This window comes from Cicer arietinum, chromosome 2 (genome assembly GCF_000331145.2).
Source record: "Cicer arietinum cultivar CDC Frontier isolate Library 1 chromosome 2, Cicar.CDCFrontier_v2.0, whole genome shotgun sequence".
In the NCBI taxonomy this organism is placed as follows: Eukaryota; Viridiplantae; Streptophyta; class Magnoliopsida; order Fabales; family Fabaceae; genus Cicer; species Cicer arietinum.
The window spans coordinates 5807765-5828904 of record NC_021161.2 but is presented as its reverse complement, the minus strand read 5'-3'; the positions used below and the strand labels follow the sequence as shown (position 1 = coordinate 5828904).

Sequence of the window (21140 nt, the reverse complement as noted above, 5' to 3'; positions counted from 1 at the left end):
AAGAGTGCAATCATTGTGGTGCCACAAATTGTTGATCGAATGAAAATTTTATCTTGGTCTTGGATTGCCGCAAAATTAAAGAGATTTGTGTTTGATTTTAGTCAATCCCTTAGGTTGTTTATGTTTGGGAGCTAATTTTCCTTGATTTTGTTTTTGGTGATTGGTTTTGGATGTAGTATTGTTTCTAAGACACTATTGTATTAGTTTTGGATGTGGTATTGTTTCTAAGACACTATTGCTTTGAGTAATGTTTATTTAATATATATATATATATATATATATATTGATTTTTTATAAAAAAATAAATAATCACAAATATTAAATCATTAAAAATATTTATTTTTTATCATAACTACTTATAATATCACGTAAATAATTGATTGTAACGTGTTAATAATATAAAATCTTTTACGGTCATCATGCATGTAAATTAAATCCATATAAATATCTATTTCAAACATAAAAAGTTCTCACTTTTTCTTTTTACATAAAAGTTCTCACTATTTTATTCAATCATATAAGATAATAAGAAATTCCACTTTTTTATTTTTAATTTTATATTTTATATTACCAAACTATAAAATCATCTCATTTACTATTATAATGTATTTTGAAAATATTTAGTTTGTCACGTGGACACATATGTTCAACCAATAGATGGTTTTCAATATGTATTTTAAACTTAATAAAACTCGAAGTATATAGTCTAAGTGGAAGAATGTTATAATTTTTTATCTTTAGACTTCTATTGACTGACATTGTTGTTTTAATAAAATGGGTTGAATGTATCATATAATGCCTGTCCTCTTAGTCCATTATATTTGTATGGTTATATTAATCAACGTATGTAAATTTTATTATAGAGTTTATCCAAATTGACGAGTGTGTTAAGTTAAAGTTGAGTCTAATGTACCTAATATCTTTAACGGGTGGATATTGAGTTTTATTTAAAAACACAATACCTCCACTTGACTATGTAAAAACTTCGTTTGAAATCTTTATTTTTCATTGAAGAAGCATTCAAACAAAAGGGTGTAAAGATCAAGTGGAAGAAACTCATTTTTAGCGTATACACATGGATAGGTTCCTCTTGCATTACAAATTTATTTCGGGGACGTCTTTGAGATGTATGTCGACTTGTTGTTGTTTATATCACGAATGTGGTGATCTAAATTTTAGTATAAATATAATAAATAATCATACATGTGTTCCAGACAAGATTGGTTTTTGAGGACCACAAATGTCGATATGAATAAATTCCAAAATCTTAATTACGAGTATAACATTTTTCTATTTGTTTTGGTAAGTTTCCTTCTAATATAACTAACATGTTGTTCAATGTTTGAACAATCTAGATGAAGCAAAACCTCATCTTTAATTAGTTTATTAATTATTTCTTTTGAAATACATACAAGATTTATTGAATCTATACCAAAATTTAGAACATCACATTCATGATTTAAACAACTGTAAATTGACATACCTCTCGAAGACATCATTTCATCAGAACAAATATGTGATGTCGGACGAACGTACACACATGTATACGTCACACACAATATGTTCTACTTGATCTCCCTACCTTTGGTCTGAATGCTTCTTAATTGGAGGAGAAAGCATTCAAAGGAAGCCCATTAGATCCTACTCCTCAACTTAACACACTTGTCAATTAGGCTAAACTCAATAGTAAAATTTAACATAACATGACCCATAAAATAATTTATTTTCGTACTTTTTTTTCTAAACTAAATCAAATTACATATAAATGCTTAATACAAACACATATCTTAAACACCCTACTAGGAATCCAAAAGCAATTGGATGTGATATCCATGTCTTATTTAGTTTAATTCTAAAGTTTAAATTTTGGAATGCAATAAGGTTATAAAACACTTGAGAAGACTTTGTTTTCAATGTGTCCTACCTAGTTAGAGGGGAGTGGTGATAGGTATATAAAAAATAAGCTTTTGGTGTTAAAAGATTATACGAACCATAAAACTCTCTCTCAAGAATTTTAATAAAACTATATTCATAGGATTCAAACTTGAGAACAATAATTAAATCGAAAGAGATCAATATCACTTTATCGAAACAACTTTAACCCTTTGATTGATTAGAGATATATAAGCAAGAGAGAAATAAAGAAGAGAGAGTTAACCAACTTCTCTTGATTGGCAAGAAGAGAAGATAAGAACAAAGAGATAAAAATAGTGGGTCTCATGACTTTTCTCTTTCTCCTCACTTTTGTGAATATTGAGAGGAGAAATATATGAGAGAAAATAAAAAATATACCATTTTGAATGAAGAGAAATACTAACAATTAATATAAATAAAAAAACTTAAAAACTGTATAATTCAAACGATAAAATTGTAAAAAGTGATTTTTTTTTAATTTTTTTATTGTTTAATAAGTGTTCCTAAAACATTTATTAACATGATGCTCGTCAATTATGACTCTTGTCATTTATACACCTTATTTTGTCTTTGAACCAATTTATTCACTTTGGCATCAGTTTTTGAAAAACAACATCAATGAATCTAATTGTTTGAAGATATGAAATAAGCTATTTATGAAATAGAGATAACCTATCTAAACATTCTTACACGTACTTGTTTCAAGGATGATTTAAAAAAATTAATTTTAGTATGTAAAACAAACACAAAATAATCATAAAATTTCTTTATTATTTTTAAAATATCTCTAAATTATTGTTTATTACAATATTTAATTTACATATGCCGTATAAAGAATTTTTATATTATTCCTGAATCACACATCATTAGATATATTTAACTTTTATTAAAATAATTCCAATTCCAATTATTACTCTTATTAAAATAATTTTTTATTTTGATAATAAGTAAGAAAATGACATAATGAATTTTGGCTACTCCATGAAATCAAAACTGCAGTATATCCGGTGAGCAGTCTAGCATGAACAGGAAGCAACAATGAAGGAGTTTCAATCCGATTGCTGTTCCATGATTCGTCTCAACATAGGTTCATTCAATCAATTTAATCTTTTCCTTTCTTTCCACACTACACTTTTTGATTTTGGTTTTGATTTTGATTTTGATTTTATCGTTTGCAGGAGGTAAGAAATTCTGTACAACGACGGATACACTTACACAGCGTGAACCTGATTCAATGCTCGCTGCTATGTTCAGTGGTCGCCACACTCTCTCTCAAGATCCTCACAAGGCACACAATCCCTCTTTTTTCCTATTATTACTATTACTATTATCAATTTTGTTCATTTCCCAAATTTGGGTTTTATAGGTTAAGAAATTTTGCTTTTTGAGTGCTGTGTAACAATTGTCCATACAACAATCATTCTTGTTTTTATTGGATTTGGAGGCTGGATTCATTGGTGGAGAAGAAGAAGCAACTTCTTTATTTGTATAAAAATTGAAAGAATAACATGATAAATGATTATATAACATTTCAATCACCCTTAATTCATTTTTAGAAATATTATATAGCTTCTTTAATTTCAAAAAAGAAAAATAAGTAGCAAGTACTCCCTTCCAAAACGTCCATCCAAACATACATTAAAGGTATAGGCTGGGGTGATACTGAGTTCGATATCTGGTGATGGAACAAATTGTGACTAGACTTTACTTACCTCCTGACTCAATATAGATTAGTTCATGTGTCCTTTCCCCGAGTTCCATCTCGGGTTATGGAACAATTTTGACTGATCTTTACTTACCTTTCGGCCCAATAGTCATTAGTCCTTGTGTCTAGACTCTAGTGTTTGACCCGTGTCGGTGTCTGACACTGACACCACACTGTTCCAAGTAATTATACTTAATCACTTTTATTTTTTTAAATTATTATCAGGTCTATGTGTCAGTGTCATGTTTAGTGTTCATGTTTGTGCTTCATAGCATTTTAGTTGTTTCTATTAGTAACTAATCATGCCTACATTTGAGATTCTTAAAAACCAAATTAATATTTTTATTTCTTGGAGATTAAATAGGTCTCAATGTTTTTTGTCATGACCAATTTGAGGAGTAGTTTGGATATTTGCTTAGTATTATGGTAATTAAATTGAAAGTATATGACAACTGACAAGACTATGATATGAGGCCTCATGGTTATGTAATTACTATTATCTATAAAATAAAACTGTATAATCATCAAATTATGGATTTTGTTATATTTGTTGATTTGGGGACAGTGGCAATGTGTGTTTGCATTGCAGGGGTATGTGTTTGTTGATAGGGATGGTAAGTACTTCAGACACATTCTCAATTGGTTACGGGATGGCGTGGTGCCGACTCTTGACGAAGCTGAATATACAGAGCTGTTAAGAGAGGCTGAGTACTATCAACTACTTGTGAGCACAACTTTTTATTATTTTTTGCTTTATTTCAAGTGTGCAATAGCAATACTTGCATGAGTAGACTTCATTTTAATTTTTTTATTATTGTTTTAATGTAGCATGTGCTTTAGGTTAGTTGTACTTGCATGACCCTAAAGACAACTAGTGTCATTTAACCCTTTTCCCCCTCAAAATATATAATTTGGGAATACGTTTTTGTAATTCTTCAATTTTTTTTCCCGTAGTAAAACTTAGAGTGCAAGGATCACGTTTGTTGTGATTGTTGTATCATGAAGAGGTTTCTGCAATGGAAATTTTCTCCATCTTAACTTGAAACCATCCTTTTCTATATCATAAACAGATATTTGCATACTTACACTTGACAGATGTTAAACTTTAAGTTTCTTATATACCTTCTTCTTGTATTTTTTTCCAATTACTTTACTAAATGGAAAAGAAACTGAAACTTAAGTCTAAAATGAACTTGTAAAACCTATGATCACATGGAAAATGATAGGGGCTTATTGATGGAATCCAAACTGTCCTTTATAAGAGGAAGGAAGACGATGAGCTTCGTACAGAGTTGACACGTACTGACATCATCAAGTGTATACAATCTGAGAGAGTCAGGTTTCGAGGGGTTAATCTTTCTGGCATCGACCTCTCTAAACTGGTAAATTCTTGAACCATACATTTTATAAAATATATCTCAGTTTACTTGCAATACTAAGGTTGTGATTACTTTGAATTTCAGTTTTGGAGAAAGTTGTGCATTTTCTTATATATCTCAGTAACTTCAATTATGTTAATACTTGGAAGTTGTAAGCTCAAATATGTGAATAAAATTATTCAAATTAATGTGTGTTCTTATCTTAAATCTTATATATTATACAATTGGGGCAATTGAAGAATGCTCCAAAGGATGAATTAATGTGCTACCTTGGGTAGAGAAACTTATTTCAGTTACCATTTTCTTCAAGTTAACGCAATATAAGACAGAGATCTAAGTCATCATATTCAATAGAACTTTTAACTGATAAACTTGGGGAAGATAATATGCTCACTAACATCATCCCTGACATAGTCTTGATCTCTTCAATTTATGATTTTCAGGATTTATCATTTGTGGATTTCAGCTATGCTTGTCTTAAAAATGTGTTCTTTTCACGAGCAAATCTTCAATGCGCAAAGTTTCGGGTAAGTATCAATATAACTGATCTTCATATTTGGGGATATCAATTTGGCCAGTTCATTCAGGCTGTATGTATAATATAAGGCAAGTTAGGTTTAAAATTACTGAAGCTTGAGCTAAAGTTAGTTCAGGCTGTTCGTGGGTTTAAGCTTTCAATAGTTTGCACACAGCTTATAGTCCAACTTTATTGTCCAGCCAAAAGATACTTGTCCTCAACATAAATAAACAAATTAATTACGTGCTTTTAGTATAAACACTTATCAAATAAGTACTTATGTTTAAGCTATTTCTATAACAAAAAATAAAATAAAGTCAAATTGTTTTTCATATAAGCTATAACCTGTTTTCAATAACTATCCTGGAAAACCTATGGAAATAGGCTTAAAACAGCTTATGAACATGTCATAAGCTATTTACATAAGCTCTCCTAAACATTCTTACAAGTGCTTATATCAGTAGATAAACTCAAATAAGTCAATCCAAACAAACCTAAAATATATTGATGTAAATGATTGATAGTGGTGTAGTACTTAATGATCACTGATTTTTGTCTGGATTGCTCTTTGAAACCTTTAATATTGCATGCATGCTTTTATTGTTTAGTTTGTTATGAGATTATATATTTGGGAGCTATTAACCACATCACCATTTAGATTTAAATTTTCAATAATGATAGCTACACACTCGTTAACACACACTTTCTAACACACTATTTGATTGGTTAAAATACACATGGGTCCCACCAAATTTATATGGGACCCACATATTTTGGTGGGACCTATGTAAATTTTAACAAATCAAATAAAATGTGTTGGAAAGTATGTATTAAAGAGTGTGTTGCTGCATTCCTCTTAAATTTTATTAACATGTTGACCTATAACCTATATAATTTTATAGGATGTAGATGCTGAGGGCTCCATCTTTCATAATGCAACTTTGCGTGAGTAAGTCAGTCACTCAGAAAATTTTGTATTTTAAATCCGTTTATGCTAGCAGGCCTCTTAATTATTTCATCTTTCCTAGGGAAGATGTGAATTTACTGGGGCAAATCTCCGTGGTGCTTTATTGGCTGGTGCATGCCTTCAAAGTGCAAATCTACAAGGTCTGTTAGTATAAAGAGTGTGTTGCTGCATTCCTCTTAAATTTTATTAACATGTTGACCTATAACCTATATAATTTTATAGGATGTAGATGCTGAGGGCTCCATCTTTCATAATGCAACTTTGCGTGAGTAAGTCAGTCACTCAGAAAATTTTGTATTTTAAATCCGTTTATGCTAGCAGGCCTCTTAATTATTTCATCTTTCCTAGGGAAGATGTGAATTTACTGGGGCAAATCTCCGTGGTGCTTTATTGGCTGGTGCATGCCTTCAAAGTGCAAATCTACAAGGTCTGTTAGTATATTTATATATGGTTATCTGCTTTTTTTTTTTTTTTTATTATCAATTCTGATGTTTGGAGTCGATACGAAGTATAAGTGTCACGTATTTCCTTGTTATTTCTGCTTTATGCATTTAACAGAAAATTTCTAATGCTAATAAAAACCATACCTTATCTCACTATGACATGGATCGATCTATTGGAGTAGATCAAAGTAGAATTTTTTTTAGTCAAACCATCTAAATCAAGATAATTTTATGGTTTCAAATAAAGGTTTCTTAGTTCACAAGAAATCCAAATCAAGATAATCCACAAGAAACATGCATTGTGGCAATAACTCTTGGATTTTCCTAGTTAGTATATCCAATACCAAATTAAAAGGTTATGTAACTTGGTCAAGTCTCGGCGCATACTTCTTCTTAGTGGAATCTTCTGTTACACCTCAATGAGTTTGCACACTAATTTGTGACCGGATTAATATATATCTGTTTCTTCATTCCATAGCATGCCAGTGTCAGTTATTTTTTTTGTATTTTGTGAAGATATGTAACTTCCTTACCGACATTAGACAGTTAACAGAACAGACATGCCTTATTTGTATTATAAGAATAATAACAGAAAGTCATAAACTTTTTCCTGTTATGAATGAAATCTTTTCATTTTATCTTTTCTTCATTCAACATGACTTAGGCTAGTTTGAATGAGCAGTATGCTTGGTTTGATCGAAAATGGCATTTGGGGTGTAATGATGAACTTGATAAAAGATAAGGGAGAATATAGGTAACTATGACATTGTAGTGAGCATCCATATTCCTTACTATCTATGTGAACAACAAATAGGAAACAAATCCAGTGTGAAAACCAAGTCCAACTTTTGAGGTTACCTTTCTATTCTCGTAGCATCTGACATAATATTTTTAACTTGGTTTGCAATATCCAAGTAATTTTCTTGGTATACTGAAACAGAATGAGGACACTATGCATTTGTTTGTAGTTTGTAGTAGTATATTGTACAGTATTTCTGTAAATGTAGTTTATTTGTTTTAAACTTTAAAACTTTTATTTTGCAGATGCTTGTTTAGTAGATTGTAGCTTCTGTGGAGCAGACCTGCGATCTGCACATCTACAGGTTTGCCGAACTTGAATCTTTATCTTTGTATAATAATTAATAATTTAATTTTTTTTTATATTTTTCATGCTGTTCTGTTTGTTTTCTAAAAGCTTTTTATTTTTGTGTCATTTTTTGTTTCTTATGTACTTTTAGTAATTTGGGGATAAAGTGTATTCCTGTATATTCTCCTTTCTGTCATTTTCGTTAGAAGTGGAATGTGTAAACTCGCCTCAATATTGTTTCTTCCTAGAACTCTTGAGCAACAACAAAAGCCTTTATCAACTAGGTATAGTCAATTGCATGAATCAAATGACATGAGAAAATCCCATCATAAATCAATCTATTGACACCATTTAGCTCTAAATGATTTGGCCAACATAGACTATTGTTGTAATGCTTAGGCAACAATTTTAGTCAATGAAAATTAGTGTACAAATCAATCAAGTGGTGGATTGACCACCTTAATTTGGTAAATGTTTTATTCACATTTTATTTAATCGCTAAATGTTCAGTGACAAATGAAAGTATTCAGATAATATATTTCCAGAGGATAATTTGTGTCTTGATTAAAAGATTGAGATGATTAATTACTTAATACTTTGTTACTTCACAGAATGCTGATCTTACTAATGCTAATCTGGAGGGAGCTGTTCTGGAAGGAGCTAATTTAAAGGTACGATAATGTGAACCTATATGGGTGAATATAATATGGATGCAGATGTTTCGTGCAAACAAAGAAAAACAAATGCGTTGATCATTTCTACACAACTCACCTAGAAGATTATCACCTTGCATTATGAAAAGTATTTATGATGTGTTTGCTGTCTACCTATGCAAAATACTATCTCTGTATCTAATTACAAGTACTTTTTTGACAGAAAAATTTGTCGCTAAATATAAGCACCTTTTCAAATTATTAGGTGCATTTATTATTTCTTTCCAACACACCCCTTATTAATACTTTAATTTATTATGAAATATGAAAAGTCAAGTTAGATATATTCAAATACAAAGGTTATTGTAGGAACATCAATGCATAAAATGGACTCATTAAATGCACTACTTACTAATATATGTGAAAAAATAATGGGTGCATATAAAAAGGGACGGAGGTTGTATTGGATAACATAAATTTATGTAAATTGGAGTTTCAAGTCTGATATTTGTAGCACCTAGAAACTTGCAACATTTGCTTATTTCTAGCATTCAATACATGTATTTTTTTTTGGTTTCAAATAGTTTAGCAGCGAAACGCACACACAATAAGTGTTGAGAAGAGGGGTATTGTGAATTTGAACTCGCACCCCAGCACATCAAATGTCTCCACAACCTTTTACTATTTAAGCTGCACTTACGGGGCATCATACATGTATTACTGTTCAACATGTAAACATGCTCGTGTATCATACGTAAATTATCAACCTTGGCACAACATTGAGGCTTCTGCCTTGAGACATGATGTCATGAGTTATTGTCTTATAAACTATCTCTTTGCTATGGTGGTAAGTTGGGAAAATTCCCCAGACACAATGATAGGAGTCTTGCTTATTTAAGTTGAGTTTCTTCAATGAAATCATTACAATGGCAGTGTGAAATATTGTTTTCCTATTTTTGCTTAGTTGATTGAAATCAATTCCCCTGTATTTCAGGGTGCAAAGCTGAACAATGCCAACTTGAAGGGTGCTAACCTTCAACGAGCATATCTGCGTCATGTCAATCTTCGAAATACAGTATGTAAATGAGCTGAATCTTTTTAGTTCTTTTAAATAAATGTCTTTGATGTTTATGATATTCTTGATCGGCTAATCAGTATTTTCCATTTGACTTTGTTCACCTGTTATGGTCCTGACTTTTGCTAATTTGAAAATTCCAATTCCCATTAATATGATTGGCTGAGGAGAAACTTGCGGGGTATTTAATGGCATTGCCTTGTGCAATTTTAAGGTCTGTCAGTGTTCGAAGCCAATACGACAGCGACATATGTAGTTACACTCAATTTTTGTCACTTCTTCAAATTACCTTTGGCGTCAACGTGTCAGTATAAGTAGCGTGTGTGTGTCTTGTTCATAAACATAACCAGTATTTGGCACCTCGCAAAACAGGGAAATCATTCTGTATTGGCACGGGACTAATTAATCGTGTAGAATGGATAATTCCTATATAGCAGCTGAGTTTTTGGCAATGAAATGAATAGTTAAATGCGCACCTTGTAGGATCACATTGAATGTTTTCAATTTCTCTTTGATTTAATTTAATGCTCCTCTTGTTTATTTATGTTTTAAAGCCAGGGTTTTTAGGCGAAATCTTGTTTATTTTCTGGTTTTGGCTGTCCTCTTCTTATGGCTAGCATAAATTAAGCTAACACAAGGAAATAGTGGATGGGATAAATATGGCAAGTTTACTCTTGTGTTCAAAATATAATAATCTAACATTTTTCATTCCATTTTATTAATCAGGACTTGGAAGGAGCAAAGCTTGATGGTGCCAATTTGCTAGGAGCAATCAGATAATATTTGAACTGAAGATAATAAAATTGAGAAGTTGAGATATGGTTAAAGAATCTCAAAGATGAGTTAACTTGTAAAGTTGAAAGTTGTCGCGTCTTGAGAGTACTTAATATTGCTGCTCATGAAGTGGTGTATTTGGCATTGATTGATGTTGTGGTTGTGCCTGCTGTGATGATCTTCTCCAACATGCTGTCATTATGAGGAAGAAGCCATTTATTTAGGCTTTTGTTCATATTTGGTATTTTCTTGTGTGGTTTGTCAATTTTTTTATTTATTTATCCAGTTAAAGAAAATTGTAATATTACCATTTATAATCTGTGAATCATCTTGTGCATATTCTGTTTCTCATGCCACTTGAGCATGATGTGTGTGGTTAAAAACCTCATAATTGTGATAGGGTCATGTGAGATTTTACTGCTTTCTTTTGTGTTATTTATATTATGTATGTAGAAAAAAATAGAGAAAAGTAGTGGAATAAATAGAAAGAATACAAGAAAAAGTAGTGGAATAAATCTCAACTGGTTTAAATAGAGAGAATACAATAAATTCTCTTCCTTGAAATAAGGAGAGATTTTAGGAAATAAAAAATAAAACATATCATATAATATAGAAAATTTGTACTATTAAAATAAAAAATAATAACGGATTCTCCAACTATGTATAATCATGTGAGATTGTGTTTGCTTTCTTGTGTATGGGTAATTGTGTATTTTTAGGCATTTTATAATTAGGTTCACTGGTTACCAAAGCTTAGAGATCTTATATTCGAGACTTTGCCCAAGGTGCACACCCTTATAATTGGGACACCAGACTCTTGAGGTATCTTTGGATTAGTGGTATATAATTTAATGATGTGGAACATAATAGAATAGAACAAGGTGGAGTTGAGTGAAATGCGACATAAGTAACATTCTATTGTTTAAATATTTTATAATAAATAGAACAAAATTTGAATATAAATGAGAATAAATAATGGAATCAGATGAGGACACTTTTCATTCTATTCCAACTTTAAAAAAAAAATCAAACAATAAAATACAATATCATTTTATTCCATTTCAAAATATATATAATTAATTCAAACACAACTTTCTTGTCCAAAACTATGTAATATTCATATTTGTTGTCCCCTCTTTTCTACCACTACCCTCTTCACTTCCCTTACATAGCTCATTCTCCCTTATTTTTGAGAAGATGGGTATTATTATCGCGAATATCTTTAGTGATGGTTTAAAACTTGAGGATGTTTACATAAGGCAAGTAGAAGATAGCTCTATGATTCCTTCACTTTGTTAACTATGGAGGAAATGATGGAGTGGGGTGGTGATTGTCAACAGATCCTCGAGTTGAGTTTGATTTTTTATATGTATTTCATATTCTAAGTTCTGGTTAATACCAAACAAATTCTATATGAAACTCAAAATTAACATGTTGATTTTTCACACTTTTACAAAAAGTTTTCCTTCTAATAATACGTGACAAAATCTTTGTACAATCTTGCACAAAATTTTTACTATTTGCTATTATACAAGGAAACTCCTTGTGTTAACTAAAATACAAGCTAAAAAAAGCCTAAATAAAGACAAGTTTATATGTGAAAAAGTTTCATTTGTCAAATGATATCATGTTTTATCAAAAGATCGAAGTTGGAGTTATATCCAAATTATCATTTTTCAAATACAAAGTCAAAGTTAGGTGAAGTTTAATACATGCAAAAATGGATTAAAAAAATAGCATTTATGATCAAAATGCAAACTTGAATTGACAATAATTGATGTCATGGTTGTATATAATCTCAAAAAAAGAAAAGATTTTGAATAAAAATAAAAGAGGTTAGATTATGGATGTGTTTGTTACAATTTTTTTAGTGAAATAATCACAATTTAAAAAGATAATAATAATCTCTTTTGAAAGTTTATGTTTGTAATAGTTTTTTTAAAAAATCATCTAAAAATTGTTTAAAATGAGAATTTTTTTTTACTAATGAGAAAGTTTTTTTAGTAGCTTTCAAAAAAATCATTTTTCATAATTGATTATTTTAAAGAATGATTTTCACTACAAAAGACAAACACAAAATTGCTTCTCATTTTCTTAAAAATCTCTTAAAAAAAAATAATTTGTAAATGTGTAAAGTGCCAAAATCACTTTTTTTAAAACTTTTTTAAAATCTATATCAATCGAGCCCTATGTGATGCAACCACCATCATTCACATCAAAGAAGATCAAGATTGTTTTCAGATTCCAAAACACTACTCAGATTCTATATACAGGACAGCTACAAATAATATCAATGTTTCTTATAAAGTAGTCTATCCATGCACCTATCTAACAGTTCCATATGATTCCATCTCCTTGAAGCTTCTTCAACTTTTGTTAGTACTGTAAGAGTTACTTTCCTCTAGCCTTTTCCAAGTCAGGGAGATCTGCACATAATAATCATTAATGTTAGGTGGAAAGAAAGAAGAGCACAAATGACACATAAAATGAGCATACCAAATAACTCGGGTTTAATGAACATACACACTCACTTACGGTGTAAATCAATTTTACACAGACATTTAATAACAGATCTATCTTTTTCATACCATACTATCATTTTATTGGATGTCAGTGTAAAACTGATTTACACAGACCGTATATATCTCGTGATTAAATAAAAATAAAATGTAACGGTTGTTGACGAAATGCAAATTGTGACAAAAGAAAGATCTTCATACTTTTTTTTTTAATAAAAAATATTGACAGAGTTATATCAGGAGGCATGCACTGGTATATTTTAACCATACACAATGAAGAGATGTATTATTTTGACACAGAATGAGACAAAAATGTGGATGGTTAACGCAGTTCCAATATATGGTTAATTAGACTCAATGGATGGTTAATGAATATAACAGAGTGTCACAACTCATTAACCACAAACTGAAATTGTGGTTAATGGAATATCATGTATCTTTCAACATCTGAAAATCATGTATATTTGTACATAGTTTGGATGATGAATGTATAACATATATATTTGAACACCTGAAAAAATTGTGGTTAATTACATTCATTGGATGGTTAGTGAATATAACAAAGTGTTACAATTCATTAACCATCCACTGAACGTAATTAACTACACATTTGAACTGTGTTAACCATCCAAAATTATTGTTGAAATTTTTTATCAAACTTGTGTGTCAAAATACTATTTTTGTACTACGAAATAAATTAAAGTATCTCATAGCATATATTCTACATTGACATCAACATTGCCAAAAATATATCATTTTGGTAAGCAATTTAAAGAATCAATCTCACTAAAAGCAAAGATGCAATGAATTCACTACTCACATAACATTCCTTCATCATCACTGCTTTCATCATCTTCACCAGCAAACTGCATAACAACAACATGCATTGAACAAGATCAAGTACCTGGAGGTTTGTTAAACTCTACAACTCAAAATTACATTTGACAAGTGAAAAAATTAACTTACTCGTCCATCGTCGTCAGATATCAACTCATCTGTAATAATTCCAAAAGAAACTTAAATTAGACGAGTAAAATACTGACCAGTAATCGATTTAATTTTAATCCTGACGAACTTATATAAATAACAAAGCAAGGTTGTTGAACCAATATGACACCAAAGGTAAAAGTCTATTCAATTTGAGAAAAATATTATTTTGTATTCATTTCTTAATTTTGCATTAAGTTACAAACATGTTGCTTGATTTTCACCTTTTTTTCCATTTCCAGAGATTTGTACAGAAAACAATAAGTTGTTTCATTGTTTTTCTACAAATCTTTGAAAAAACATGATATAGGAATGCTATGACATTATTTTTAATAAAAAATGAAAACGGAAAATGAATAAAAACCACTTTATGAGGAAAAATAAGCCTAAAGAACAGGAAGAATGGAAATGCATTTATTGTTAGTTTCCTTGTCTCTATATACTATTAATAAAAAATAAAGCACAAGACATGAGAGATAGTTTCAGCTCAATATTCTCTAAAACTAACACAAGTTAATCAAGTATAGATAGAAATAGTTTTTTCACAAATACAGTTTATTACTTCATTCTTGTTAAGTGTATAGGTGAATATGAATATAAGCTTTGCTCCAATCTACACATGATAAGAAGAAGCTCCTGTTGAATCTTTTCATGCACAAAATGACAATCGACCACAATATACTTTATTCTTACATGAAATATCGAACTACAGACAGTATGCATGACAATTTAGTTGCACCTAAATCAATGACCCAGTTGCAGGAGAAGATATGAGACAAACAGTCGAATGACCTGACAGAACAAGAGTAGTAGTGAAGAAAGAAAGTGACAATATCTAGTAAAGCCTGGAATCCGAGTATAGGCATCAAATTAGTGCCTAATATGGTAATATTTGAAAGCAAGGTCATAGGAGTGGGTCTCGGAGAGATAAGGTACTTTTGACTGACTACGTGAGAGCATAATGTTGGCCTCGATATTGTGTAGGTTTCCTATTCAACTTCTGACAACTTTTCGTAATATCGCCTTTGTTGTGTATGATTCGACTTATACATACATGAATGGTGGACAATCGCTCCCGCATAGCAAATGGAGCGGAAAGTGCAAGGAGAGCATCTTTTCTTTGGGTTTGGCCCGTCTATTTGTTGGGTTACTAAGAGGAAGTTCAGGGGTGCAGGGAGCGGAGCCCCCTAGTAGTACAGTTCAGGGATTTAATTTAAACATAAGTTGTAATCTATAATCTAATCTTGCTCAATCAAAAATCACAACAGTCACTCTATTGTAAGAGACATAAGCACAATTAGCCGAACTTTGGGATCAATCGCTTGTGTTCTTGTGCGTGTTTTCACTTATCACATATCTGAAGTAGATAATTCATGACATTCGAAGAGAATGTACATACAGAGATAAATGATCATGTTGAATTGTAAGAGAGAATATTCTTCAAACTAACATGTAGAAATCACATGGATGTCCATATAGATATAAATGCTCATGATGAATTAGAGTATGAAAATTTGAAATGCCAATCAGAAAATTAATTATGATAATGAAAACTTACAATCTGACTCTTCATCTTCATCACACCATTTATTCCAATCAACCTTCAGGTATGGTGCAGGTTTCTCTTCAGACTTCAGTAGCCTTTTCCACCAACCTCTTTGTCCTTTCTGGATTGAGCATAGTATGTTTCTTGAGCTAGTTTTAGTTTTACAACCCTACAGACCACAATGGCAAATTTACATACAGGACTATCCAACCTTTTCAAAACTAAATATGGAAAAATATTTCACGCAATTGCAGTGTTTTCGAATATCGGCCATGGCGGATTTGGAGGCTTATCTTAAAATTAGGGTTGGACCTAACTCAACACTTACAAAACCGGCTTGTAAGGTGATAAGGTGAGGGATGTCTCGCACTTACATAAACATATTTCCAAGTCTTATCTCATCTGATATGGAACTCACAACACACACCTCTAACGACAGGACTGAACATTTGGTGCATGCCATGAGTAGCCCAATTGCGGATAAGCTCTGATACAATCTTAAAACTTGGGTTGGCCCAAACTCAGACCTTACAAAATCATCTTGTAAGGTGAAAGATGCCTTCCAATCATAAACATATTTTCAGGCGATATCTCATTTTGTGTGGGACTCTCAACAACTTGAAACATCGGATTTTTGGCTTTTCGCCATGGTCAACCATCCGCAATCGATAAAACTGAACAATTTGTAAAGTAAGAAAGTCAAAAAAATGCAGATAAATGCAGCCGCAATTGCAGTTGCGATGTGCTCGTGGAAGTCTCCTTAACCTTTATAATGCAAACCAACAATTTGAAATTTAAAACTAGAATACAACCACAAAGCATGCACAGAATCAAACAAAAGCATTGCAATTTTCAAATGTCATTTTGCACAGCAAAACAAAATTCAACAAGAGCTTACTCACCCCAGGTTCAATTGATCCATAAAGTTCCAAACTAAAGCTGTAAGATTCATGTTGAACCCTAGAAGCAGAGAAACTAAACAAACCATGAGGCTCACACTTCACAGTAACATCCTTGGCATCAGGTAGAGCAACAGTCAGGTAAACCTTGTCAGACCGCTGCGCCCACAGAACTTCCGGATGGCGACTACACACAGACCGAAAAACACAAAAAGTTAAAGAAAAAACAATTTTTCAATTTCAGGGTTTCATAAAATTTTGTGACTGCAATTTGAGCCGCAACATCAAAGTTTATAATGTCTCTGCAACCCCACAACGCCACAACCATTGAAACCAAAACATTTTCTGCTTTAAAAATCACAATCTCTAAATTACCGAATACCAAAAAAACTTTTTTTAGAATCCGTAACAAACATCATTGACATAATGTCAACAGCATATTTAACTGTGATTCTCCACAATATCAAATATGGCAATTTAAAACTAACATTCAATTACTTAATAAAATAGTATATTGTTTAAATGGCTAAAAAAATTGAAATTTTACATGTTACAAACCAATGGGTCAACAATATTTCAAAAAACTCCATGGTTTTTTCATTATTAAGATAAAGCTACGATTTTGATGGTTGAAACAAATGTAGCAAAGGCAATAATAACATCAAATAGAAATGGGGTAGTGATAAAATTAAGTAATCATGTTATTTTAACATCAGAACATAGAAAAGTTTCAGATTTCAGCAAAAGTAAAACGAAAGAAAAAACAAAAAGACAGAAAGAAAAGGATAAACCTCATTTGATCAGTGAGTGTCAAACTTCGTTTCTTTCTTTCAGGATTTTAGATTCTTTGATATGTCGTCACTTGTTCCTTTTTATTTTTGTTCCTTAATGTATTTATACGAGGAATGCTCAAAACATAGTACAAAAATATACTTATATAATTAAAAAAATATGTATTTTTTTATCAAATGAAATGATAAATGTTTTAAGAACATGTAGTTGTTAAAAATATTTAATATATAAAAATATCTCATTTTTATACATTTAAATAATTTTTACACAATCATCTCATACTTAAAAATGTTTGAATTATATAGTAACTACTTTTTAAAAGCAATTGAACGATTGTAATGTGTTTGCGGACAGCGTATAAATATTTTATATTGTCAATGTATAGAAATTAAAATCAATATAAAAATGTATTTATTTCATGAGTGTAAAGATACAATATAAAATAATTTTATATTTTCGTATAATCCTAAACATTTAATATGTCACATTGTATTATATAGTTTTAAAATCAACTATCTAAAGTCATGGTAAGTTGTGATTGGATTATAATTTTAAAATTAACTATCTAAAGTCACACCGAATTGTGACCAAATGACACTGTAAAATTGTTTTATATTGTGTTTATTTCATTATAAAAAATAATAATTAATTAAAAAAATGCAAACATGTGATATTTTCAATCTAAGGTTAGATTGAAGCTTGATTACATCAAAATTCGATTTCATTCACTACCTTTTTTAATACTAATTTCATTCACTACTTGAGATTTATTTTCTTCGTGAAAGGAGAAGATAGATTTCAATAGGAGGAATGAATTGAAGGAAAATAAAGACATGTTTGATTTAAAGATATCATGGAATAATTTTTTTTAATGGTTTTGTAGATTGATTTAACGAAAGAGTATTATTAAATGATTTTTAAATTGTTTTGGTCTCCTCCCCTCAATTTAGAGATTTTTTGTTATAATTTTTTGAAATAAAAACATAAATTGATTTGTGTTTTACCACCATAATGAAAGTCATTTTTTTTAATAAAAAAAATTATCAAAAATTATTTTTATGAAAATTTATTCAAAACAATTTTTTTATTTAAAGATGTATTTTATATTATTTTCATATTCTAAGCAAAAGAAAACTTCTAAAATTGATTATTCTTTAAATAAAGTGATTATTTTTTTTTATATAAAAAAAGACTAACAAATGGATTAAGTAAATTCTTTTGATGAACTTAAATAACTTTTATGTATTTTTTATATAATATGCATATTTTTAGTAAAAATTATGATTACTTGTTTGGTTGTATTTTTTATATTAAAAAATTGGATAAATAGATATTTTGGTCATTGAAAGTATGAAATATTGTTGATATAGTCTTTAAATGTATCCAAATTATAAACATATATTAAAGTATGTATTTTACTAGTCATTTTGATGCTCTCAATTTAATTAATAAATATAATCCTTCAATATGTTTGTGATCGATTTTGTTTATAAAACTATCAAAAAAAAAAGTATTTGAAGATGTATTTACCCTGACACAAATTTACTAATCAAAATTTGAAAATTTTATCTTGTATCTCACATTTATATACCTGATCCACATTTTATACAAACTATCCATCTTACCTTTTTTCTTCAAAAAAATATAATTTTTTTCTACTCCATTAAATTTAACTTTGATTTTCGGATATTTTTTATAGATTTTTTGGAAGTTTAAGAAAATTTGAACTTTGTGTACCATAAAACTTAAGTAAGTGTTATAGTACACAAAAGTGTTTTAGAAAATCGAACTATGTGTAAAAGCAAACGTTTTTCAAATTTTCTGATACACATATCTCTTTTAGAAAATTTGAACTTTGTGTACTATAAAACTTTTTTTAATTTTTCAGGTACACAATTGTCTTTTAAAAAAATTAAATTTTATCTGAAACACATTTATGTGGATATTTTGCTTTTATATCATTTTTTATTTATTACTCTCCCATAAAACAGAATATTTATTTAGTAGAAAAGAAATACATCAAAATTAATGTGGTTAAATAGACGTGTTAAAACAAATAACATATTATATTATTTTAATAATTCACTTCTATTTTGAAGACAAATTAGCAACTTCATTCTATTTTACTAACATCTCTCTCCTGTATTTTCTCAGGATCTAGTAAATAAAAAAAAAATAAACTAAATTATATTAATAAAATCAAACAAAAATACATTAAATAAAAAAAAATACATTACATTGAGAAAAAATACATCAAATTTTAATTAACGATAATCACTTAAATGTTCTCCAATTTTAACTAACTAAAGTGGAATTGGAGGACATTTACGAAAAAATTATTAATTAAAACTTGATGTATTTTTTTCAAAGTAATATCTTTTTTATTTATTTTAATGTATTTTGTTTGAATTTTTTAATATAATTTAATTTATTTATTATCATATTAGATTCAAAAGAAAAATAATAGAGAGTTGTTAATAAAATATAATCAAGCTGTTAATTTATCATCAAGATAGGAGGGAGTTGTTAACATTGTTAATTTGCCTACAGATTAGGAGATTTTTTTTTTAATTGTTATAAAAAAAAATTAAACGACTATAGAAAAAAAAATTGGATATTTGGTATATAAATTTCAATGTAAAGTATAACGAAAAAATTTAAATAAAAAGAACTATAAAAGCAAAATAGCTCATTTGTGTTGGAATATTTTTTAAAATTTGAAGAAATTTTTTCGAACATAAATATGTAGAAACAAAATGAAATTTAATTTTTTTAAAAGATAATATTGGAGTTTTATTAAATTTTTTTGATATGAGTAATAAATTTAAGGTATGGATTAAAAAATTTCCAAAATTATTGTTTATACAATTATTGCTTCTACATGTGTCCATTATTTTAATTTTATTTTTCCTTTAAATAGTATAGAGTTGTTAATAAAATATAATCAAATTGTTAATTTATCATCAAGATAGGAGGGAGTTGTTAACATTGTTAATTTGTATGCAATTTAGTAGATTTTTTTTTAATTGTTAAATTAACAATTATTCATTTGTTATAAAAAAAAACGATTATAGAAAAAAAATTGGACATTTGATATATAAATTTCAATGTAGAGTATAATGAAAAAATTTAAATAAAAAGAACTATAAAAGCAAAATATCTCATTTGTGTTGGAATATTTTTTTAAACTTTGAAGAAAGTTTTTTGAAACATAAATATGTAGAAAAAAACATGATTTTTTTTTTAAAAGATAAAATTGGAGTTTTATTAAAATTTGATGATATGAGTAATAAATTTAAGGTATGGATTAAAAAATTTCCAAAATTATTGTTTATACAATTATTGCTTCTACATTTGTCCATAATTTTAATTTTATTTTTCCTTTTTTTTTATAATTTATTTGCGGAAGTGGTGAGGTGATTGACACTCACGCTATTTATCATAAACCTTTCCTAAAAAGATCAATTTGAAATCTAAAATTATAATCGTTGAGATAATTGAAATTTAAAAGTTGAGAAATAGTAAAATATTATTTTATTTTGTAATGTGTGAGATAATATAGAGCAATTTGCTAAATTACTAAAATTCCAAAAGCTTACATACACTTTTGATACTCTATTTTAAAATATAAACTAGAGACTTCTATTTTGATTGATTCAATTTCTCTTATATTTGAAATCAGATGAATGTTGCGAATTAGAAAAAAAGGAAAGTATAAATGCAATGAAGTAAATTCTTATAAGATGAAATATATATTAATTGATTGTAGATGTTTACTAAATTCTTATTTTCATAACTCTCAAGTTGAGTTGATAAGGAGACTAACAAATGAGTTACCTCATGTTCTTATTTGAATGACCACATTTTTAATTTACACTTATTT

The 21140-nt window shown here is 29.1% G+C and overlaps 2 protein-coding genes across 2 annotated transcripts; one reads left to right on the top strand and one right to left on the bottom strand.

Annotated features, from left to right (window-relative positions):
• The first annotated feature begins 2843 nt into the window (after nt 1-2843).
• Nucleotides 2844-10935, top strand: LOC101499634 (FH protein interacting protein FIP2). The gene is made up of 11 exons (XM_004489618.4): nt 2844-3001; nt 3093-3202; nt 4209-4343; nt 4846-5001; nt 5442-5525; nt 6418-6464; nt 6549-6622; nt 7970-8028; nt 8624-8683; nt 9660-9740; nt 10467-10935. Exons 1-11 carry the CDS (start codon nt 2953-2955, stop codon nt 10518-10520), a joined length of 909 nt encoding a protein of 302 aa, XP_004489675.1. The 5' UTR covers nt 2844-2952; the 3' UTR covers nt 10521-10935.
• Nucleotides 10936-12706: 1771 nt separating this feature from the next.
• LOC101499318 (co-chaperone protein p23-2) lies at nt 12707-17391 on the bottom strand. Its single transcript, XM_004489617.3, has 6 exons — nt 17257-17391; nt 16469-16652; nt 15579-15735; nt 14000-14028; nt 13854-13899; nt 12707-12940 (listed from the first exon to the last, which is right to left on the bottom strand). The coding sequence occupies exons 1-6, from the start codon at nt 17259-17261 to the stop codon at nt 12906-12908; spliced, it is 456 nt and encodes a 151-aa protein (XP_004489674.1). The 5' UTR covers nt 17262-17391; the 3' UTR covers nt 12707-12905.
• Nucleotides 17392-21140: the final 3749 nt, after the last annotated feature.